This window comes from Colias croceus, chromosome 7 (assembly GCF_905220415.1).
Source record: "Colias croceus chromosome 7, ilColCroc2.1".
In the NCBI taxonomy this organism is placed as follows: Eukaryota; Metazoa; Arthropoda; class Insecta; order Lepidoptera; family Pieridae; genus Colias; species Colias croceus.
In genome coordinates, this window is record NC_059543.1 from 1,087,361 (window position 1) to 1,110,932 (window position 23,572).

Genomic DNA, 23,572 nt, shown 5'->3' on the forward strand with positions numbered 1-23,572 from the left:
GCGACCAACACCTACTCATTTGTGACATAGGCAGATTCTCGAAGGTTCTCGTAGATTTCTCGGAGGTTCTCGTAGATTTATGCTTATCACAAAGAGAGGCGCAGATAGCACGCACAATTCCTTCGATGAACCACACTCCCGTTACAATAATCCACGTAACAAACTTTTACTTTACACAACGCACGAGAAAAACACAAACGCCAGTATGCCGTTACAAAACTACGTAAACGTTTAAAATTTAAAAAGAGTGAGCTTGAATTCTATCCCACTTCTGATGACGGAAGAAAAGGCCCAAGGCCATTTTTAAAAAGAGTGACGTCAGCAATTCTGACGTCACCATCATCAGGGCAGGCGCTCATACTCGAAGTAGAACGCCTGTGGGTATTTTTACTGCCCTTTATTTTAATTTAAAATATTGTTAAGCACATAAATTTTAGTAAAAAACAAAGTTCGTCGTAATAACTGGCATCGAACCCAACTAAAGTACAAATAAATGTTAACTACTGAGCTTATAATTTTTTTTTAATATCACTCTTATCATTCAAATATATGGAGCATTATTTTTACAATAATATATTCTTTCACATCTAAAAAAAGCTTTCAACGAATACTATCAAATCTATGTACGGTAGTAAATTTGTATAATCTATTGTCAACTTTATTCTTTATCGTTTAAGGGTGATAATTGCATATAAAATTGACGTAAATAAGACCTTTTGTTATTCAAAGTGACATCCGTCTATCCGCACACAATAATATATGTCATTGATCTCGCTTCAACTTTCTGTTAACATAACAATAGTTTGCTTGTCCGTCTGTAGCAGTTAACATTTGGTGGATTTTTTTATATTTCCGGGCCCTTGTCACATTATAAGTATTAATGGTTTCATTTAGGATGTTTACTTTGTCTTTTAATTGTTTTAAGTGATTTATTATCAAGCGAAATTGAAGATTAGAAAAAATATGGTTTTGGAGGGATGCGAAGATGTTTCTCTTTTATGCAAAAGCTTTTGGATTTGATTGAGTATTTGGGTATGTAAAGAGGTAAATTTTAGAAATAATACTTCTTAAGGCACCGTAGTAAACAAGGACGCGTCATGGCAATACCGTCACGTCATGAAGATTTCTGTGTCTTTGAATCTTGTCAAAGAAGTTTCACTTCTGAAACGTGTGCTCGGCACACACGTTCTTTTTTATATATTAGTTAGGTTTCTATTTTTGTAAGCAAGTAGATAATATCTTCACATTTAGAAATTATTTCATTAACAGAATTAAAAAGAGTAATTTTTTTTCAATAATTCTTCTAATATGTACTTCGAACCCACGACCCTGCGTCAACAAAGTAATAGGCATTCATCCAAGTGCATTTTGCATCATTACATTCAAATAGTGAGTAACATCCTTCATTGTTATTCTTAATATTATCAATCGTATCACGCACAAACCATCCTTTTATAAATAGACTGACACATTAGCAATATTGTAGAGAAAAGGGAATATTTACTAGATTTACCATCGGCTTCACCCGCGACGGCAAATGAAATTCTCATGGGAATGAGATGTTTCACTGCCGCAAAAAGTATCTTATAACAAGCCTATATCATTCTTTAGCTTTTTCACTAACAGGGTCAAAAATCATACCATAAAGTTGCTCTATGGCATCGTGAAAGAAAGACAATCAAATACACTTTCGCAAATAAAGGTAATATTGATGATCTTCTTTTAATGACCACCTGAGAACAGTGAATTACAATCAATAGAAATGTTTTCTTTTGTAAAGAGTAAGAAAGTTTGATCTAGCAAGACACGAACAGCTGATGATATTGCATACAAGAAAGGTAATTGGTAAAAGGTAATAGATTAAACGTAATACGTAATTGCTCCTTAATTGAGTATGTTTTCAATAATTGGATAATTACCTAAAATGAGCCAATAAGTAAATGAGTGTGTACTTCTGAAACCATACCATAATCCTGTGTGTTTTTAGTACATAATTGTTTACTAGGATGGGACAAAAAGATACCAATCTATAAATAAATCAATAATTTATATGGTTCTGTATTTCAATACATATTTTTGTCTGAGTACATATTAAATGCTAGTCTGGGTGTTCAAATCAATGTTTTATCTTCTTTTTTTGTCTTTCTTCTTCTAAGCGCGGTGGTATGATACTGCAGATAAATTTTCTGCTCGTAAAATGTAATAACAATCATATTTTTATCGGCACGAGCTAGCGTAAAATTTGATTGACGCGACCATATGGGGCTATAAAGTTTCTTCAAGGAGGTCCCTGTTTTTATACACGAGATGATTTAATTGAGAAAAAAGCTTATCATAGATTGGATAATTAGATTAATATTAATGGTCTTTTCAACACATTTTAAGAAAGATGACAATTTTGCCGGCATTGCTAATTTTCGTATATTTTTTATTCCATGAATTAAATATGTACAGGATTAGTTCATACCACAATACTACTAAATACTTCCAAAAAATCCTGACGCAAATTAAAATATAATGAACAAGCGTATCCCGGTCGTTAACTAATTGTTTTGCTTCATTATTGCATTACGGTTTTAATATTAAGGGAATAAGGGTGAGTTTCGATAAGTTGGCATAAACTGATTTATGTGAACATCCTTTCACACGCATTGATATCTCATATTGTTTTTAAATTCCTTGCCATTTGGTTGTGTCCTTACAGGATAGCAAAAAAAAAATGTGTTCAAAATATTTTGTGATCTGTGCTGTATTTTTTTTCTGTGGAGTGATTTCGGTAGCGTCTTTGAAAGTGGATTCGCCTGGTGTTTGTGTTGCGACCAAACAGTATGTATGATATTGTTTTTTTTTATTGTTTATATTTTCAATTCTTAGTTATTTTATTTTATGTTAAGTATATTAGTTTGAATTAATTGCGTCAAGTTGTACATAACAAAAAATAACAGTGTTTTAATAGAACAATATAAGTCCCGGCAAATACTAAATATTATTTATTTCTTCATAGCATCTAAGAAATTTTTATAATATTATTTTTTTAAACACTTTATGTTTTTTACTTTCAATCTGTGGAAGTCAAAATTTACATCAGCTGTGGTATGAAATTAGAAATATAGGGGTTTCGGATCGATCTAGCTTGTTTATTGTAAGTACTTATAGGAAAATACTCAAGTTCGAGTATATAGGTACTAAGGTAAACGCAGGTATTAACGACCCCTCTAAGGCAATTTCAAAATCAACCATATTTTTTAAGTATACTGGTTCTTCTAAAGATTTATAATTTCATTTTATATGGTAGTGTTATGTATAAAAAATGTATTTATTGAAGCAAATACATTCTAATAAAGGATTATCTTGTAAAAAATAATTTACAATGTGACTTAGTCGATTGTTGTTATTACCGACCCATAAAAACGGCTGTGAAGCTATTAACGATTTTTATGCAGCTATTCCCGATCGTATGTGAGAGGAAGCCTTTTTCCAGCAATGGAATGTATAGAAGCTAGTGATGACGATGATTACCGATCTTAATAAAATGAAATAAAAATGCAAATATATTCGTATTTTTTTATTGTAGTTATTTTTAATAAAACAAATGAGTACTTTTTAGTAATGAACTAAATAATTATAAACTTTTAAATTAATCAACATAATACTATTAATATATGTACATATATTAAATTAAGGATTTCAAACTCTAGGATATTTCGTTATGCTATTTGATTGATTGCTTCGGCGAGTTGTGTTTTACTGAATACTTTTCGCCGCTTTCGTGGCTCCATATTTCTGGAAAAAATATACCTAATTATATGTTTTATGTTAATTTAACCTAAAAAAATATAATTTTTAATAGGCACCTATTATGTCATAAAAGTAATAAAAATATATTTGCACGCTCAATTACGAGCGGAATGTTTAAGGATCAATATTATCTGTATATACAAACATCTTTATTCTACATTCTGCAAATAAAGCAATTTGAATTTGAATTTGTAGATGAGAAACTAAACAATCTATATTCAATCGGTAATAGCTTCCTATAGTTTCTATTGCCGACCCACATGGGTCGGTATTAAAGTATGTAAGTATAAACCTAAATTGTATTACCGACCCATAAAAAAATGGTTATTTTAATTCATTTGACCATCAGACTATAAAATAGATTATAATTGATTAATGTCATACAAAATATGAACAAATGCATATTGTTTAAACAAAAAAAAACAATGATTTACTTCTGTAACTATTCGATAGGGATCCTCGAAAATATCATAACTTTGTATAAATTGACAACGCTAAAAGACACAACACTAGACAAAAAAGTTTAGTCGCTAATAGATTTTTATGAAGACTCATAGCTCAGATTTAAACTGGTCCATAAAACCACTTGTGTTAGTGTGATATAATAACATAAAAGAAAATAATACAAAAAGTTACGTTGCTGCCATTGCCGACTTACGGGTCGTTGATACCTGCCGCGGCTTAAACTGGTGAAGCTAACACCGTCCCATTTTAATTTTTCGTTTTATCGTTTCAAATTACTTTTTATTAATAAAATGTTGTAAGAAATGAAAAGTTGACACTTAAATGCTTTGACATTTAGTAATATAAATTAAAGTATAGATGTCATTTGTTTGTAAATGCCTTAAAAAGATACTCACAGTACTTACCCGAAGGAACAACGGAACAGTACGACACGTCCTGCTTCCACGCTACCCCGCAGCAACTTACGCATTTTAACTCTTTTTTGCTCAGTTACTCACTCTAACGTTAAAGTATACGATGCTCAAGTAATACATTCGTGTATAACTTTGCCTACCTATAGCTAGAATAGTTCTGGAAACGTTTAAATTTCGAATTACTTTTATAGGTCGGTAATACCTTCAGATTTTCGATGGGTCGTTGATAGCTGCGTTTACCCTAATAATAAATATTAAATTATTATAAGTACAAGACAAGTGATAACTGCGTTAAAAACAACCGACTTCAAACCTGCACTTGCAAAAATGCCCATAAAATAAAAACTACTGGGCCTATCCGAATAAAATTTTTGTGGGACCAATTCAACACCATCCCGCATCGAACAAAAACAGAGCTTTTACTGAAGAATATTAAATAGAGCTTTTACAGAAGAATATTAAATAGAGCTTTTACAGAAGAATATTAAATAGAGCTTTTACTGAAGAATATTAAACAGAGCTTTAACTTGATTGAATTATATGCAATTTATTATAGAAATATATATTTAACTGAAAAGTATTTTTAAACATTTTAAATTATTAAAAAGGGGTTTTAAGCGATTTTTTCACCGTGACAACAAGCTAGTGACCTTTCAACAGCTATCGTGTTTTTAATCTCTTGTAGAGATTTTAATATCTACAACTATATTCTACTCTTTCTTTTCTTGTGCTGTTCTTATTATCTATACTAATATTATAAAGCTGAAGAGTTTGTTTGTATGTTTGTTTGTTTGAACGCGCTAATCTCACGAACTACTGGTCCGATTTGAATAATTCTTTCGGTGTTAGATAGCCCATTCATCGAGGATAGCCTTCCTCACGCTAAGACCAACAGGAGCGAAGCCACGCGGGTGAAACCGCGGAGCGCAGCTATTTTAATATAATTAATTAATTATGTATTATTTTTGTTTACAGAGTAAGGAAGACCAGATATACTTCAGTGACCTTCGTGAAATGGTGTGCTCGAGGAAGAAGATGTACAGCTGTCAAGAAGAAACCTATAGTTAGTATTATTATTTATTTACTAACTTTCACTAATAGCAAAAAATACTGAATAGTTAGTTACTACGTAACTAATAATACGGTAAACTACAAGTTTATAAGATGTCCGTTAATAATACAGAGAAATACATGAAAATTCAATAAATATGTGTATTGTGTATGTATGACCTTTAGCAATCATAATGAAGTGTGATAGATGGACCAACAAATAAAAATTCATAACTATGCTATCGGTATAAACTTTATGCCTTTTCTGGTAAGAATAAGTCGAAGAAAGCTAGGTACTATTTATTTAAAAAGCTCGTTGTTATAAATTTAGATTTAAACGTGTTAAGATTATGTATACTGGAAGCATTATTTTGCTATACAGTATACACTTTGTTAATTTAAGTAACAAGTATTATATGTCATCTTTTCGTTGATTACAATAACATTCAAAATCCATTTCCATTTTCAGGTCTACACAAAGGCAGAACGTCAAACAGTTTGCTGTAAGGGATGGGTCTACGAAGCGACAAGTGACTCTTGCGTGCCATCTTGCAGTACCGGCTGCTATGGAGGTCGTTGTGTCGCGCCAGACCAATGCGTGTGCGACCCACCGACCATACTCGACCCTCAACACAACAATACTTGCGTTACACCAATATGCCTGTCAAACCAACACTCTCCCTGTGTTAACAGCGAATGCCAGAACAACACTTGCATCTGCAAGCCAGGATATGATCGATACAACACGACGCACTGCTACCACTGTGAACGAGACTACCAGATCGATGAGGACTTCACATGTAGGCTACATTGTGACCCAGGATATGCTGTAAATGGAGACCAGTGTGAACCCGTGTGCTATACGTGTGTAAACGCGAAATGTGTGCTACCAAACGTGTGTCAATGCTATGAAGGTTACCACGGTTTTGGGGATGTGTGTGAACCTATATGTAACTGTACAGGTAGATGCATAGCGCCCAATGTGTGTGAGTGTCCTGAAGGGTTTAGGAATATAAGTGGACAATGTGAACCGATTTGTGATGGGTGTGTAAATGGAGTGTGTACAGCTCCTAATGTATGTACGTGTCATGAAGGTTTCGCCAAGAATACAAAAGGCGAGTGTTATGATTGTGAAAAGTCGTGTACAAATTGTGATGATGCTGGGAACTGTTTGGACAATTGTACGGCTATGTGAGTATATTTTGCATGTTATAGACGTAGTTATATAGAATAGTTAAATAGATGGTAAAAGACTAGACTGCTTGAAGAGCTTTTGATAATATTGCATTTACCAGTGGCACAGATAAACTCAAATAGACTGAAACATTTATTTATAATTAGACTTCATCTAGAAGCACTTTTGAATGGTCATAGTCTTATGGATCGATACCAAGCCCAAATATGTGATTAAAAATTTTTTTGTCTGTCTGTCTGTATGTTCAGGCATCACGTGAAAACTAACGGTTCGATTTCGATGATTATTATCCTGGGCAAAAAATAGGATACTTTTTATCCCGGAAAAATACGTAGAAAAATAAATAAATCTTAATTTTTCTTAATATTTCCGCGCGGACGGAGTCGCGGGCGGAAGCTAGTATGTAAAATAATACTGTTTATATTAGTACCAATCTAAAACGGAGAGCCGGTTCACTCTGTATAGTTGTTCATTTTAATTTATATCAATTTTGCATTGTAATTTACATGCATAATAAATTATGTTAATGATATCCTGTGGTTAAAATTAGCGTCAAGAGAAATTTCTTTTTCTACATGTTCATCAATAGGTAATTACATGGCTCTCTGACTGTTATGTTTTAAATGATGCTAAAAAAATCTACATGTTAATAATGTTAATTTAGTGGACATTAAGTGGTATTACATATAAATGTTGATCAGATCTTTGATTTGCTTTTATAATATCACTTATCTATAATAAATTATTATACATCTCATACACTTTTAAGCACTTTAATAAAACACAGCCCGTTTATCTCACAAAAAATGTACGCCTTAAAATTATTTCACACCGTTTTTTATTATGACATTTCGTGATTAATATTCACGGAAGGCGTTTTAAATTTTTAATTTAACATTGTTGGTGTATCTGTATTTAAGTGTATTAAGTAAATTTTTTATTTTGAAAACTAACTGCTAATTTATGTAAACTATCTCTATCACAACTCTTATAATTACTTCACCTTATAAGCACAGAATACAAGTCAAAATCCGTCCAGCTTAGGTTGTAGAGCTTGCCAAAGAAATAAACATACACTCGAAAAACATAACCCTCCTTCAGTCGCAGTCGGCTGAAATCGACGTCATACTAAATGCATTATTGACGCACCTTAGTGCGCATTTAAAAGCCCTGACCGAGTTCTTATTAAGCTCACAGTAACAGTAAGTGTGACAACAAAGATACAATTCAAAACTGTTTGATTCTAATACCTGAAAATTATAATTTTAGTTATATGCGCAACGTGTTAATTTTATTACGTTTTAATAATGATTTAAATAACATAAATTTCATAAAATACATTCCTTGAAAGAGTTTAAATTTACAATTTTGCTCATTGCTCCATGTACGAATTAAAAAAATGTGTGCGTGTACTACCTATAAGTGTACACACGCAAGAAGTGAAACTTCTTTATGACCTTATTTTTCAAAAAATAATTTACTAAGTATAAGCATGTATAAGCAACTTTACAGAAATATGTCGAATCACGCGTGGTAGAGATAAGAAAAAGATGGCGCGTAACGGAAAAATGTCACGCGTAACGAAAAAAATGTTACACTAAATTTTTTTTCAACCCCGATAAAGGAGTTTCACTCCAAAAATGTTATAAATAAAGAAATAATAAAATCATACCTATGAATGAATTAAAAGCATACCAATGAAAACATTTTGTATATAATATTAATGAAAAAAAAAAAAAACTGAAATATATGTTCCTACGCTTAGAATGTAGAACCTTACCACATTTTAGGAACATCGGTTAAAATAGACACCTCATGGACACCTCTAATAAAAATAAAGTGACACATTGCCTTACAAAAACTCAATAACAATGAAGATGCACATACATAATTAATAGCTACATCTTGTTAAACTAATTTAAATACATCAGTTATAAATAAATCATAACTTAAAGTTAATGAACCTATAAATTATGGTTCTCGTGTGAAATCAATGAATAATGTTTTATCATTTTCGCGATATCTATTTCCTGTCCCCAGTCGTACTATTACTAAAATAGTTGGAATTAATCAACAGCAACATAAATCTGTTTGTTTGTTTGCTTGAACGTCCTAATATCAGGAACCATGAGTCTGATTTGAAAAACTATTGCTTAGTTAGACTATTTATCTAGGAAGGTTATAGGCTATTTTAAGAAATTTATAACAATAAATGAATGAAAGAAAAAACTTTATTGTACACCATATAGGTTACAATATATAAATTTAACAATAAATTAATCAATGTAAAGTAGGCGGCCTTATCGCTGGAGCGATCTCTACCAGGCAACCCAAAAAAGATGAGGAAAATTAAACAAGAAATAAAAAAATTGCAGCTAATCTCAGAAACTACTGGTCCGATTTGAAAAATTCTTTCGGTGTTAGATAGGTCATTCATCTAAGGCTATATTATATCATCTCGCTAAGAACAACAGAAGCGGAGCCACGCGAATGAAACCGCGGAGCGCAGCTAGTTATAGATACATAAATCCGCAATGTTCTAGAAATAATAGAACATATTAATTAAACTTTTAAAATTCCTATTACACATTGTATATGTTTTTATCAATAGGAAAATTCCTGTCCTGTGGTAGATAATGTACGATATTGAAATGTTGAAATACATTCGAACCATTGCATCCTTTAAAACAACTGGGATAAGCGTGAATATCTCTTGTATGGTTTGATGTTTCAGAACTGAATGTGTATGTTGTACAAATAGTATATTGTTCTATATAATATGTTCTACATAAAGAAATGACGTGCTTCATAAAGCTAGATAATAACTTTTTCCTGTTCTATGACTACATATAATATAGGTAATATGCTTCATTTAATTAATTTTAATATTTAGAATATAAATATTGAACAATTAACAAATGTTCTTAATGACTATGGAGGATTTTTTCTTTAAAAGTTTTATTTATTTATAATAGAGCAAAGCTTATAGAAAAGCTATTTTTTCACACTATTATTCTAAAGCACCTTCAAACATGATAATATTTCTTTTAATGAGAGTTTCTGTAAACAATAACATAGACCAAAAACAATATTTATTTTAGAAATATGTAGTAGGTAGATATAATCGGAGAAATAAGAGTTGTTTACAGATTTTACAAATTTAAATAATTTAGATTGGGATATTCATAATATTTATTGCAAAATAAAGATAATTTATTATTATTTACACCAATAATTATTACCCTAAATGTATTTTCTTCGTAAAATAACATATTGCAAGGTTCTAGAAAACAGTAAATTGTTTATAAGAATTATAGTATAATTCAACGGATGTGAGATTATAAATTTAGGGAAGAATAATACATAATTTATACTTCGTAATGGCGTTTATAAAATTCCATATATTATATTGTTTTCCTTTTATTCGTTTTTAGTTACGATTCGCGGTTGGATTTTAATATATCGAAAATAGATATTTCTTATAATAGATTAAATAAAGCTGAAAGTTAAAAAGCAGCTTAAAATGATAGCTCTGAGATTAGGTTTATAAACTTAAATTATATTAGAAAGTTTTCTTTATCACATATTTGTGTCCTAATTCTCAAGTTCATGTTTTAAACCTAATAAGTACTTATACTTATTTAATCCGATTCCTAATACATTTATCTATACCTATTTATGTATTTGACTTAATAAATCAATGAATTATTTAGCAATTTCATATTGTTGTGTACAAATAATGGAGCAAATATCTTTAATTTTAGATGAAAGAGCTTTTCTATAGGGAAACAATTAAAAGTATGACATAACAATACTATAATAATTGATAAAATAACATTCAAGGACGGTTAATTATTCATATATAATTAAGTGTTTGATAATACTGCATTAACGTTGTTAAAATATATACAGGATGGTTAAAAAGAGCTTTTTCCATATAAATCATACAAATATGTTTTTGCTATCTTTTTATTATTTAATAATAGGTATTTATAATCTATGGCCTCTTATTTGTGCATTTCATACAATTAACGAATTACATTATTGTGTTTTCTTGTACTTTGAGTGTATTTTCAAAGTTACTACTATATTATGCTATCAGCAAAAATGTTAATTTTATTAATTATTAAGGCTTAATAGGCTATATAGTGTTACAACTTACAACGTGTTTTTTTTTTTAATTTTTATGAGATATGTTTGTATTTTTTTTAATTTATAAAAGAACTCTGTCAAATTAGGTTAACCTGTAATGATAGTAAGTTCTATGTGATGTAAATAAATAAATAAATAATAGGTCATAGGACCCCAAAAATGCTTAAGTGTGAGTCAGATTAAGAAACAATAAAATTTATTCTTTCAAAATATATTATGACGTGAGTGTGACGTCACAAAACCATTAGGGTTGTAACAAGGTTGAAAGTTGCAACCAACGACGTCATTGACGTCACAAGCAAAGAAAACTAATAGGTCCTCTTCACAATGGGTAGCGTTGGGCGAGTAGAGGCAATCACGATAGTATAGAGGGCCAAAATGTCTATGATCGGCCATCATTGTAGATGCTTATTCATAATCGCCATAATGGCGGCAAACATTGACGACTTTTTGTTGGGCCATCGCTGCCCATTGTGTAGAGGGCCTATTAGATATGTAGTAGTATCACTAACTGTCGAAATTCAACCTTAATATAATTCTGCCAAATTCTGCATTCCATTGCGTGAAATATAGCTAAGCATTTGCCACATCTTCATAGTAATACTGCAATGTATGTTGAAGACGGAACAATTATGTACGACCAATGTTTAATGATTAAGATTATAGAGGTACCTACTTAACACTCCCAAATTATTAACTAAATGCGAATATAACGTCCCGCCGAAGGCCAGACACTATTAATCATTTAAAAAAATGCTTTGTTGTTTTTGTACCTCAGATAGGTTGGCTATAAAACATACAGTAAGTAGACCGTAAAATAGCTGGTCGATTAGTGTAACGTGACACGAATTTCAATTAGTGGCTCATCGTCAATCGCTCGTTTGATTTGGCTTTGTGAAATTAGGGATCGGTCAAAATGTGTATGCTTGAAATGGAACGCATTTTGCGTTTGGTCCGTAAGGTGTGCGAGTATGGGTGATTGCATACGGTGTATTATTTTGTATAGATGATGATATACGGTGATATTACTTGTAATATAATATAAAGAAAAAGTAGTGAGCTTATGGGTAGGTACTAAGTATTGGTTTTAACGGATAATGTCTATCTATCATTTTAAAATAAATGAACATTAACTATTTTTGCATGCATTGAGTAACAACAATAACAAACTGAATGAGACATGATTTTATAAAATAAAATAAAAATTTAGGTAATAAAATAATTAATAAACATTTAATCGTAACTTTTTAAAAAACAATTACGATAATTATTTTCCCACGGAACCCACGACTAAATGGACACTGCTCTCACCAATCTATCGTCATTTAGTAATCGGCTTTCGTTTTGCACGTGCAATTTTTTTATGAGATACCCGACAAATTTGCATAGCAATTTTTGTATATTCACATCTCGTAGCAAGCATCGCCGGATGTTACGCTAGTCGATGGGAAATGCCATTGTTTGAGCCGTAACGTAGCCGAGAAATGTGGTTTTTTAACCGACTTTAAAAAATGAGGTCTTGATAAGGAGGTGTTACGTCAGTTGTTGGCTGATTTATTTGCAATAATTTTGACAGAAAGAAACAAAATACATACAAGGGAAAGGTAATTCTCTACACGATATAATGGCAATGCTTAAAATATGCTTTTATATAAACAAAAATGTAGAGATATTAATAAATAAGTTAATATAGGTAGGTATTATTTCGTAGATACTGTACGAAATCACAAGGTTTGAATTCAAGATTCAGTTGGCATAAATCTTACTTATCCGATGCTATTTTATAGAGCTTTCCTGAGCTTTTTTATGTTATTAAGGGCTGATTTTTCAATCCTTGGTTAAAATAACGTATTAAACTATTACCATTTCAAAAATTTATTGTAATTGTCCGTATTTGACAGTTTACAGGTGACATTTTAATATGTTCGTGTAATACTTTATTGGACAAGGATTGAAAAATCGGCTCTAAAATGGCCTTTCGTTTCTATAAACATGAAAATAAATATCATTGTATTTCTTATAATTCTGTGCCTCCAGTGAATAAGGGAATAACTCAAAAACATCACTTTTCAGGAGAGACAAAAAACTATATATCAACACTAAATCTTTATAACTTCAAATTTTTAAGCTTGTATGGGTAAGATATGATGTTAGACTTTAGTTTTACATATAAACAGATATTTTAACAACCCCATAAATATACTTTTTTCGTGTTTTTTTGTAGTTGTGGCCTTATGAACGAGTACTTCATGGAATAACTCAATGTATTCACATAATTTTTTTTTTGCTCTTTGCAATATAACGACTTATGCCCTAAAGCACTATGTTCATAGTCGCATAACACGACTTATATTATTGCCAGTTTTGGTTTTATAGAAATAATGCGACTTATCATGCTTGAAATTTGTGTACTTTATGACTCAATTGAAGCCTTTTAGTGGAACAACCATGCATGTAGCTTGAAAAACGAGTGAAATCAACGGATTTTTTAACGTTATTAGATATAATAAAAACAAAACAACATTTAGGTGTTTATGCATTTAACCCTAGAAGTCCAATCTACGTAAATTTGATGTACACCGCGGCGAAATATCTTTGTCTTTTCTATATTTACCATCGAATCACTTCGAAATCCAGAAACAACTCATTAGCCGTCGAGACCTAGCAGTACATAGTTGGCTCTTCCCGGTAAATTCCGCCATTTTGTAGTAAAGAGGATGTTGTACGTCATTTTGACGTATAATTGGGCTTTTCGTAACTTTAACGATTGTTTAAAAAAATTATTTTGTGATTTATTTGAATATTTTTTTTCCAAGTCACGTTTTACATGATATAGTATTATATACTATATATTGAGTATAAAATAGGATCCAGAAAACTTTAACACTAGGACGAAAAACCTTCAATTTTAGTAAATGACTGTTGTCCTCTGCTGGATTTGGACTCCAAGAAAGAGGATTGGGTGGCTGAGATGTTGTCTGGTGGTTATAAACGAATATGTGTTATACATTGAGGATACAAGCACTATAAAGAGTTAAGAGAAGCTCGAAAACCATATTCCTGTATGTTAAGTTACCTTACAGGGAAAGTTATAGGTGGTCTGTGGCGATATTTTACGGCATGATATGAAATTTTAACAATTTCTATATCTTATAATATCAAAATAATATAGATAAATAAAGAAAAAACAATGAGCCGCAGAGATTTTATGAAAAAATTAAGCACAGATTTGAAGGTGCCTTGGATGCAAATACGACTTGAAGAGACTCTACAAGACTGGTTATAATTTTTTTTTCTATGCGTCTATAATTATAGTATTATTGGTTAGATTAAATTAAAAAAAAAGATTAAAAACTAGTTATTTTTTATAAAACTTACCCAATTATAAGAAGAAAATATAAGTTTAACATTATTGTTGGCTTTTTTAGATAATTCAATAATTATCGTTCTGTATTTATATAAACAAAGAGTATAATATCATTAAATGCACTTAATGTGTTAATTAAAACTGTATTTTTATCTATTTCAAAAAATAGTTAATTTCCATAGAAATATTATTAGTATTCCAAGTTGATTGATAAATACCTTTTTTTTAAATATAAAGATTTATTGTTGCATATTTATTGAAAAAACGATTGAAAAATATTATTAAGCAAAAAGAAATAGTGTCTGTTGTTTCCGTGCAGTATTCAAATAGACCAATTACAACACGGCATTAATGCGAAACTATCTCATGTCGTCACTTGAACCAATGACACTAAGAGTTGTTCCTTTATGCTCATGTTAGAAAAATGACACAAATGCGTTTATATACTAAAATAGTGTTAGCACGGATGGAACAAAATGAATTATGTCTTTATTCAAAAAGTATAACTACACATACGTCCTCGTGTTCGTGGGTTATTTTGACTCGAGATGAATAGTTCCTTTGCGATTGCCTAAAATGATGGATAAGGTAACTTATACCGTTAATCACACCCTACTTATACCGTTTGGGTCATTCGAAAAAATGGGTTAGGATGCAGCTAGAGATATGTCCTTTTGATATGTTGTGTATTTTGACGAGCTGAATCCAATGGTGCAATAAAAACCAAAGGGAATAACTCGTCTTACTCCCTTATTCACTGGAGGCACAGAATTTATTCTTACGAAACAACAATCGATATTTTTTACATGAGCACCAAGTTCTATGGAATATGCGTTTATCTTACAATATTCTCAGTAATTTGTGTATAATATGGGTACAGTATATTTGACTTCTATATGTTTTGAACAAAAACGTTTTGTGTTGAGTTGTTATCTGTATTTGGTAAATCGTCTCGAAGTTATCCAGTTCCTCCTGTAATTGCCAGAATGTCAGCTAATATGTACCTATCAGAATTCAGTTACAGTAGCATAAACTATGTCACTCTTTTTTCGAGCTTTAAATAAACTCCATACATCTGAGTAGGTATTGTGAAATAAAAGACGATCTATCACCCATAAAAAGTCAATTTCTTACAGAGGATCCGTTGTGAGGAAACGATGCATACAGCGTCATAATTATAAACATAAAACAACGTCCTGTATGTCCGTTTGAACCGTCACTCGTCAGTTGTTTACGTGTAGTGCAGAGGACTGATCGTGTTTTTGTTGCGTGCGGTTGTGATAATAATTATCAGTTTTAGTGGAACTATGGATGCTCTAAGGCTGTTGATTTTGCTCAGTTTGATGATAATTGTCGTTCTCGGATTGAAGGCGGACGACCCTCATGTTTGTCAAATGTAAGTGCTTTTCAAAGGAGAAAAGTGGTAATAGTTTGGCAGTTTTTGATAAGGCTTGTGCCCTCAAATCCACCCTATTTGATGATAGGGTTATAATCAAATAGTAGACCAAATATAGACCTTGTAAGAGCCTAACTGTTGATAGATAGCTTGGTACACGGTTAATTGTTTGTAGTTTTTGATAAGGCTTGTGTACTATAGATGACAGGGTGGATTTGAGGGACCTTGTTATATAGCCTGATATTTAATAGGTTATAGCTACACTGCCATGTTTTAATATCGGTTGAATTAGATATTTAGTTAAGTGAAACACAAGAGCATATATTTTATTCTCATAATATTATGTTATCAAAGATGATTTGTAATGTAAGTGGGTGTATGATACAAGTTCAAGGTCATTGATAGAAATTGTGGTACTCTCTATTATTTTTATTAATTTCAATTTCATTATTAATAAATTCAATTGAAGTTTACACGACGTTTAAAACAGTTGAAGTTTACTTAACGTATTTTCTGCAATTTGATATGATCATAATACTTAAAAATCATAAACCTTTCGTGTCTGTAGTAGTAGAATAGTACCTAAGTAGTATTTGAGGAGGTAACTAAATAATAAATTATGAATTCCATAGAAAAGCTCAACCCCAAAAAACGTAGTTTTGGCGCTTTCTAGAGCGCGTTTAGTATCTTGATTCTTCAATTGGCGGGAATTGGAATCGATATGTACCTATCTTAAGGGGAATCCCCAACGATCATAGAGCCAACAAACACTTACTACTCAACAGATTTTAGTTAATTATGTGCTGTTTATCTTCAAAACAAGATAACTAATTGTAACAACATTCAATTATGACGGTTAATTTTCCGTTTAGGAAACAAAAGCACGTGGTTTTGTTTGAATAATAAATTCAAATTCAAACAAAATGTAATTATAAATTTTAAGTATATTAATTATATACGCTATCTATATACATCTATATCTATATTTATATAATAAAACTAAGTCGATAAAATGTGCGTGCCGATAAAACTTAAAAAGGAGTCCCGACACGATAAAGGGACTTATGTGGTGTGATAGCCCTTTATCCCCCCTCGAACAAGAAAGTTCCCGTTTTAATCTAAAGGGCGTGTTTCTAAAGATATAAGGAACTTTCCAACCCTACAACTTGGAAATTAAGTAAAGTGGCGCCATCTGTTATCGAATATTTGAACTTCATTCAGGACAACGATTGTTTGGGTTGCATTTCCAAAAGCGTGGCGAGCAATTGTAGCATGTGTAGTAGGTAGTGACACGAAATTTAAAATTCCAATTTCAATAAAGTCTTAAATTTAATTTGTTGCTTTATTAAATTTTGTGTATTTATACGTCATTAGCTAACTTATATTTTGGAGTTAAAGCGACATAATTTTAGTTATCCAAATTAGTTCTCAAAACATTAAAAAATTTAGGTTTTTAAATTTCGCGCTTTTACTACAAATGCTACCGCTATAGAACCTTTTATTATGGCGGACGATAATGACCAGAATACTCTAGAAAGTGTGAGAGAGAAAATATTTTCAAATTTTAATAAAACGTTTTAATTTTAAGAAAACGTTTCCAATAAACTTTTTTTTTACTTTTTACGTCATAGTTTATTTTTTTATTTCGACTCTACATCTCATATCAACTCCCGGGCGAAGCCGGGTTTTTTAGCTAGTATTATATAAAAATGAAACCCGTTTCACGTTGTCACGGCATCACGTGTGAACGGCTGAACCGATTTCGATAATTCTTTTTTTATAATATTCCTTGAAGTACGTGGACGGTTCTTATGTAGAGAAAACGTAAATATGTACCACGGGCGAAGCCGGGGCAGACCGCTAGTAGTAAATACATCCTTTTAATAGTATGTATATGCTTTGTCTATTTTCATGTTTTTTCTTATATTACATAATAAGGAACATTTTTGCATCGCATCAATTTCTATTGGATGTAGAATTTGAGCAGCCATGCAAAAATGTCATGTTACATATTATTTATAAATAAACTATTAAAAACAAAAATACTTTATCAATTCGAACCTTTAGCCAATAATTCCTGAGATTAATGCGTTGGACGAAACAAACAAACAATTAGGACAGGGAAAAGTTACGAATATTAACTACCGCAATTTTAATAGAGTACGTCTGTACGTACAAATACGATTGTACGATAAAATATTATCTCAGAATGATTCATTAGTTTTAAGTGCCAAAACACAGACATAATATGGTAAAGTTAATTAATACATTAGTCACAAGTACTTGCATAATCGACATGTACTTTGATTGCTTTTTGACATTTTCTAACTAGATCGATTTACCATTCTTGAAATCTCCTGAATACAAAATTACGACGTTAAGTCACCGTAAAAATTAGAAAAGACAATTATAAAATATTATGTCCAGGTCGGATTATAAGACTTTTAATATTATGTAGTATTTATACATGTATTAAAATTAAGTTCTTTTGTTTCAGACCAGATCCGAAGACCAAGGTATGTACTTACATTTATTAGACAATGTCAGTTTAAAGTATTAATACTACATTTTAAAGTCTTATGTTCACAAATAGTACAATAAAATGCTCGAAGAATTTATCTATTTGTATGTAACCGGTTTATGTTCATGACAATAATTGATATCCCAATTTAATAGTCTTACTTCACCTCTTTCAGCTATTAAGGAACGCGTGCTGTGAAAACTATTTCTTCAAACATACGACTCATTCTTGTGAACCTAAATGCAAAGATGGTTGCTTGCGAGGGCGGTGCGTCACGATAAACCATTGCACGTGTACACCACCCTTGATTCTGCACAATAACAATGAGTGCATTGACCCCCCGCCTAAATGCGATAGACCTTGCACAAACGCCAACTGTACAGCCACGAACACATGCACATGCTACGATGGATACGAACATTCAGATGCCTTCACTTGCATCCCCAAATGTACTCCATCTTGCGTACACGGGACCTGCGTCGCGCCGAATATATGTGCATGCTACCAAGGCTACACGATGAACAATAATTCCGAATGCGAACCAGTCTGCACAAGCTGTGAGAACGGCAAATGTACAGCACCAGAAACATGCGAATGTAATGCCAACTATCAAAAGATAAACGACAAATGCGAACCGATCTGCCAACGACCTTGTGAAAATGGAATTTGCTCTGAACCAGATAAGTGCGCTTGTCATGTCGGTTATGAAAGAGACCCGCTAGATCCGTATATCTGCCGGCGGACTTGCGACACTCCATGCGTCAACGCTTCCTGTGTATCGGGCGTTTGTATTTGCCACCCTGGTTACTCAGCAGTTAATTGGTCATCCTGCGCTCCAATCTGTGATGATTGTGCTCACGGAGACTGTATAGCTCCTAAAACATGCAAATGCCACGAGGGTTATACTTTAGATGATGGAAAGTGCAAGCCAACTTGTAAACGAGGTTGTGTGAACGGCTCCTGCATTGCTCCGGATCAATGCGAATGCTCAGAGGGATATAGAAAGACTAAAGATATTGCTATATGTGAACGCGATGAGCCCATTTGTGGGAATTGCGATAATGGGAGGTGCGTATCACCGAACGTTTGCTTCTGTAACGAGGGCTATATAATGGTGGATGGCTCTTGTAAAGCGACTTGCTCGAAGCCCTGCGTTAATGGAGAGTGTGTCGAGCCGAACAAATGCGAATGCCTCGATGGCTTTATTCGAAACGAAACAGATGTGACGTCATGTTACAAGACGTGCTCGTGCGAAAACGGGGCGTGTGTGGACGGTGAATGCATCTGCAATAGAGGGTTTGATTTGGTGAACGATACCTGCCAGGAAATTAAGCCGTAAGTATCTTCTTAGGAGTCTATAAAATGAGTTTATTTTTGTGTGTACTTTTGTCATCGTTCGTGTACAACTACACATCTTATTGCCTTAAATAATTTTGTAAGAATAATAGTTTTTAGTTTGCACCTGTTTTATGAATTGTTACCAAATATTGTTATTATTAAAAGTTAACGAACTGTGTGGGGTTTACATAGTTTATGAATCATAATGGAAAATTAGCACTAGTTCATCGTAACTATTATTACGGTTAAAAGCGATTGTTTGAAAAACATAGCGTGTATCTGTTTAATGTTCATACGCATATAAATTATATCAACAATGTAGAGTTAAGAAAAAAATACTTTTCTTAGGATAAAATAGGTTATGACGTATAAATGTTTGAATGTGCGAAGTTTATTAAAAATTTTCTTATTTCCATAAAAATTACTTATTAAATGAATTTAAGCCTATTATCATGTTTTTCTGGAATGAAATAAAATAAAAATTTTCAGACATATATTTCGATTTTAGTAAAATACTTATAATTACATAGTTGCGAAATTAATTCGACCTACCTGACCTGACCTTACATTATACATTTATAAAAACCACACTATCGTTAAATTAACCAACGTTCCGAAAATAATGAAGTTCTCAATTTGTAGCGAATTTTTTTATCAAAACTTAAGACTCGAACCTTTTCATATTATTCATGACATGTGTTGTATTTCCAGAATTGACTGCAACAGTTGTGATGGCGCCTGTCCTGATGAAGCCTGTTGGTGTGTGGATGGTAGACCATGTTATAAGGTCAAGAACAGCGCTGAAGAATCTTCAGCCGTAAGGTATGGTAATAGAGTTATGTTTTAATTGCGCATGTAAGAAAAGTTTTCTAGTGGTGAAAGCTGAAATTGATATAATTTAAAATACACACGTGTAATTTAAGAAAATCAAACACAAAATAGTGTATAAAGAAACTTAAAAGAAAGAATTGAAATATGACAGAAAACATGAACTAACAAATCATCTGTTTAGTTAAAAATATGTAGTTGAATGTAATTCAATATTTTAATGTCTATTTGATTGAACGACGAATGATGTCAAGTTGTTAAATGTAACGCTCAATGTTTTGACTGAACGTCATTTAGCATAGTCGTTGGTTTGGATAAGGGGTTACTAACGTAGTTTTATGTTTTTTTAATGAATGTCGCCATCAATGAAATAGTGACATGCCCATAGCAGAAACAAATAATCATAAATAATAAAATATTTGCAGGTTGGCTGGCCTCGAGATAGGATGGCTGCTGGGAGGCTGCGTGGGAATCCTGCTGGTGACCGCGATGATCTTCGTCATAGGCCACATCTGGAGGAAGCGGCGCGAGTGTGGAACGGAAACGTTGGCCAACGGTACGATAGCTAATCACTTAGTCATCCTTATCGCACTGCTAAATTGCGTTTGACTACCTCTAGTATCTGCGAATACATGTATAATTTGTTTATTTTCAGTCCAGTTGTAAAGCTTAATTGTGAATTAGGTTAATGTTACTATTTGTGCAAATCAATGCTTGATGGAATACTTATATAAACAGATTTGAGGACATAGTAATGAATATTTTACCAATAGGTGTTCCCAAGGGCCATGTTCTAGGTCCAACTTTATTTATTCTTTATAAAGGCGTTTATATTGAATTTTTACTTTAAAAAAATGGGGAGAACTTTGTGTTAAAGCTTTTTTTCATTATTAAAATTGTATTACAATGTTAATTTAAATAAAACTATGAACTCTCAAGAAGTACTATGTTACTGATTTTATTGGCCAAAAATATATAACTATAAATCTCTCTATATCATACTTTTCAGGTGAACTCGGTAATAATCCTTGGAATGGCAGCGTCCTATTTGCAGCTCCGGAAACACTAAAGAAGCGAAATCTTAGTTTGCACGATATTCATACAAATATCGATGAAGATGACGAAAATACAGAAATTGATCCTCTCGCCCCTGCTGTAGTTTCAGATCATAGATTATAACGTAGTCATATAGACATAGTAAATATAATAGGTGCTATCTAAGAGATCTGATTGGTTGAATCTTACGTCATCGATGCACGTGATTGGTCCGTTGCTGCACATGACATTTTTGGGTATTTAACTTTTTGTTGGTATTGTTTATAATACTGCATCGATATATAGAAACTAAAATGTGGAATTTTTGTTGGATTTTATAGCTTATTAGATTAAACTAGAAAAGTCAATTTTAGTGACCTGATAGATATAATAATTTTGATAATGTCCTTGAAAATATAATTATTGAAACGAAATTTATAGTAGAATGGGACGCGAACGTTACTTATTAGACGAAACAACGAATTACGAAATTAAATACAAAATGATGAAGAGCCGTTGGTTTAAAATGCAATTTTAAAATCAATGGTGTCATTAGGTAATAGTTAAAAATAACTTTATATAGGAGTGAAAGCTGTGACAAAGAAGGTTCTGTAAATACTGACTGCTGCATTCAGAAACGTTTAACGATTTTCAATATTAGAGACATAATTATGTTTGTATTATACTTATAAATTTCAGGTTAGGTAGAGACTTAATTTAGTATGGATTATAAACTACTTTGAGAGACAGATAAAAGAAGAACAATTATGAATTTCTGAACCTTTCTGAGTGCACTGAATTAAAACTGTCGTTCTAAGAGAACTCATAATGTTTCTAGAAGGTTCTGTGTGAACAGCATAATATTATTGTAATTAAGTAGATATAAGGTTGATATTTAATATCGCTCGAATTAAGTTGAATTTATATAGAAACGCTAGATTTTAAATAGATATTGTTTTAACAAACAGTTTTTAATATGACAGATATTTTGAGAGATGAGAGATATACTGATACAGTTGCTGAAATACATTTTAACTTAAGTGAAATAGGACACATCTAGATGTTGTGAATTGTTCGTATAACAAACACTCTTTTTTAACAAACATCTCTTAACAATAATCCAAGTAAATTAAGAAGAGTGATTATTTTTAGAGTAAGTACAATATTTTTTCTTAAAACGGGTTTTTCCATAAAGTTACGTTTTGTATTATCTGTACTTTCCAGTGAAAATGAATCTTAAATCAACTTATTAGGGTCCTTTTAAATAAATACGTAATATTTATTGTTTCAAATTTGCCCTCTACGTTTTCATTTCACCTGTAGTTTTCTTTTTCAATTCAATTTGAAAAATAGAGATTATCTTATGTTATTACCATGGCCAAATAGATAAAATTTTATGAATAATTAACCGAAAATCTACCTTGATTTATTTTTGTCATCTATAGCTCTAACAAGGTGATCTTTGTTTTGCGCAGTAGTTTTTTGGAAATCAGTAAAAACTGACTAAAATTTTTGAATGAACGTATTGATTTTCATATTTATTTATTTATTTTTATTTATTTTTATTTATAAAGCATGTCGCTCTTTGTATATTTCTTGTAAATTGCCACTTGTTGATAGTTTCTCTTGTTAATTTTTATTCTTTATTACTTAAAGTGAAATGTAATTCAAAATTTGTTACCCTAATAAAGATCGATAATTTTAAACACTGTTTTATTGTTTTACCTTTATATTTTTTTAACGATAATAAGAATGACTTTGGGCTGTGAAGTGTACTAGGCAGGGCTGAAGTAATTTTATGGTCACCCATCAATAGATGATCGCGTCTTGCCTTGCTAACTCACTGGAAGTGTTAATTGAACTTTGCATAACTCATTGCATTATTACAACGAAGAATAATATAAGAAAATATAAATCTGAAACGAGTGAATCCCAGTAGGCAAACTTACCCTACCTTTGTCTACTGGTAAATTTGCCTAATTTATTTATTTATTTATTATTACAAAGAACATGT

The 23,572-nt window shown here is 31.7% G+C and overlaps 1 protein-coding gene across 1 annotated transcript; it reads left to right on the forward strand.

Moving 5' to 3' along the window:
- The first annotated feature begins 2,691 nt into the window (after window positions 1–2,691).
- LOC123693076 (multiple epidermal growth factor-like domains protein 10) lies at window positions 2,692–23,264 on the forward strand. The gene is made up of 8 exons (XM_045638027.1): window positions 2,692–2,826; window positions 5,652–5,739; window positions 6,196–6,917; window positions 18,334–18,352; window positions 18,533–19,692; window positions 20,407–20,517; window positions 20,949–21,079; window positions 21,533–23,264. The coding sequence occupies exons 1-8, from the start codon at window positions 2,720–2,722 to the stop codon at window positions 21,700–21,702; spliced, it is 2,508 nt and encodes an 835-aa protein (XP_045493983.1). The 5' UTR covers window positions 2,692–2,719; the 3' UTR covers window positions 21,703–23,264.
- Window positions 23,265–23,572: the final 308 nt, after the last annotated feature.

What these genes read in the sequence shown, in the direction of transcription:
- LOC123693076 (XM_045638027.1), top strand. Translation starts at nt 2,720, where the DNA reads ATGTGTTCAAAATATTTTGTGATCTGTGCTGTATTTTTTTTCTGTGGA. An exon ending in CTGTCAAGAAGAAACCTATA is followed by an intron (nt 5,740 to 6,195) that starts GTTAGTATTATT and finishes TTCCATTTTCAG; the next exon opens with GTCTACACAAAGGCAGAACG. An exon ending in AACGGAAACGTTGGCCAACG is followed by an intron (nt 21,080 to 21,532) that starts GTACGATAGCTA and finishes CATACTTTTCAG; the next exon opens with GTGAACTCGGTAATAATCCT.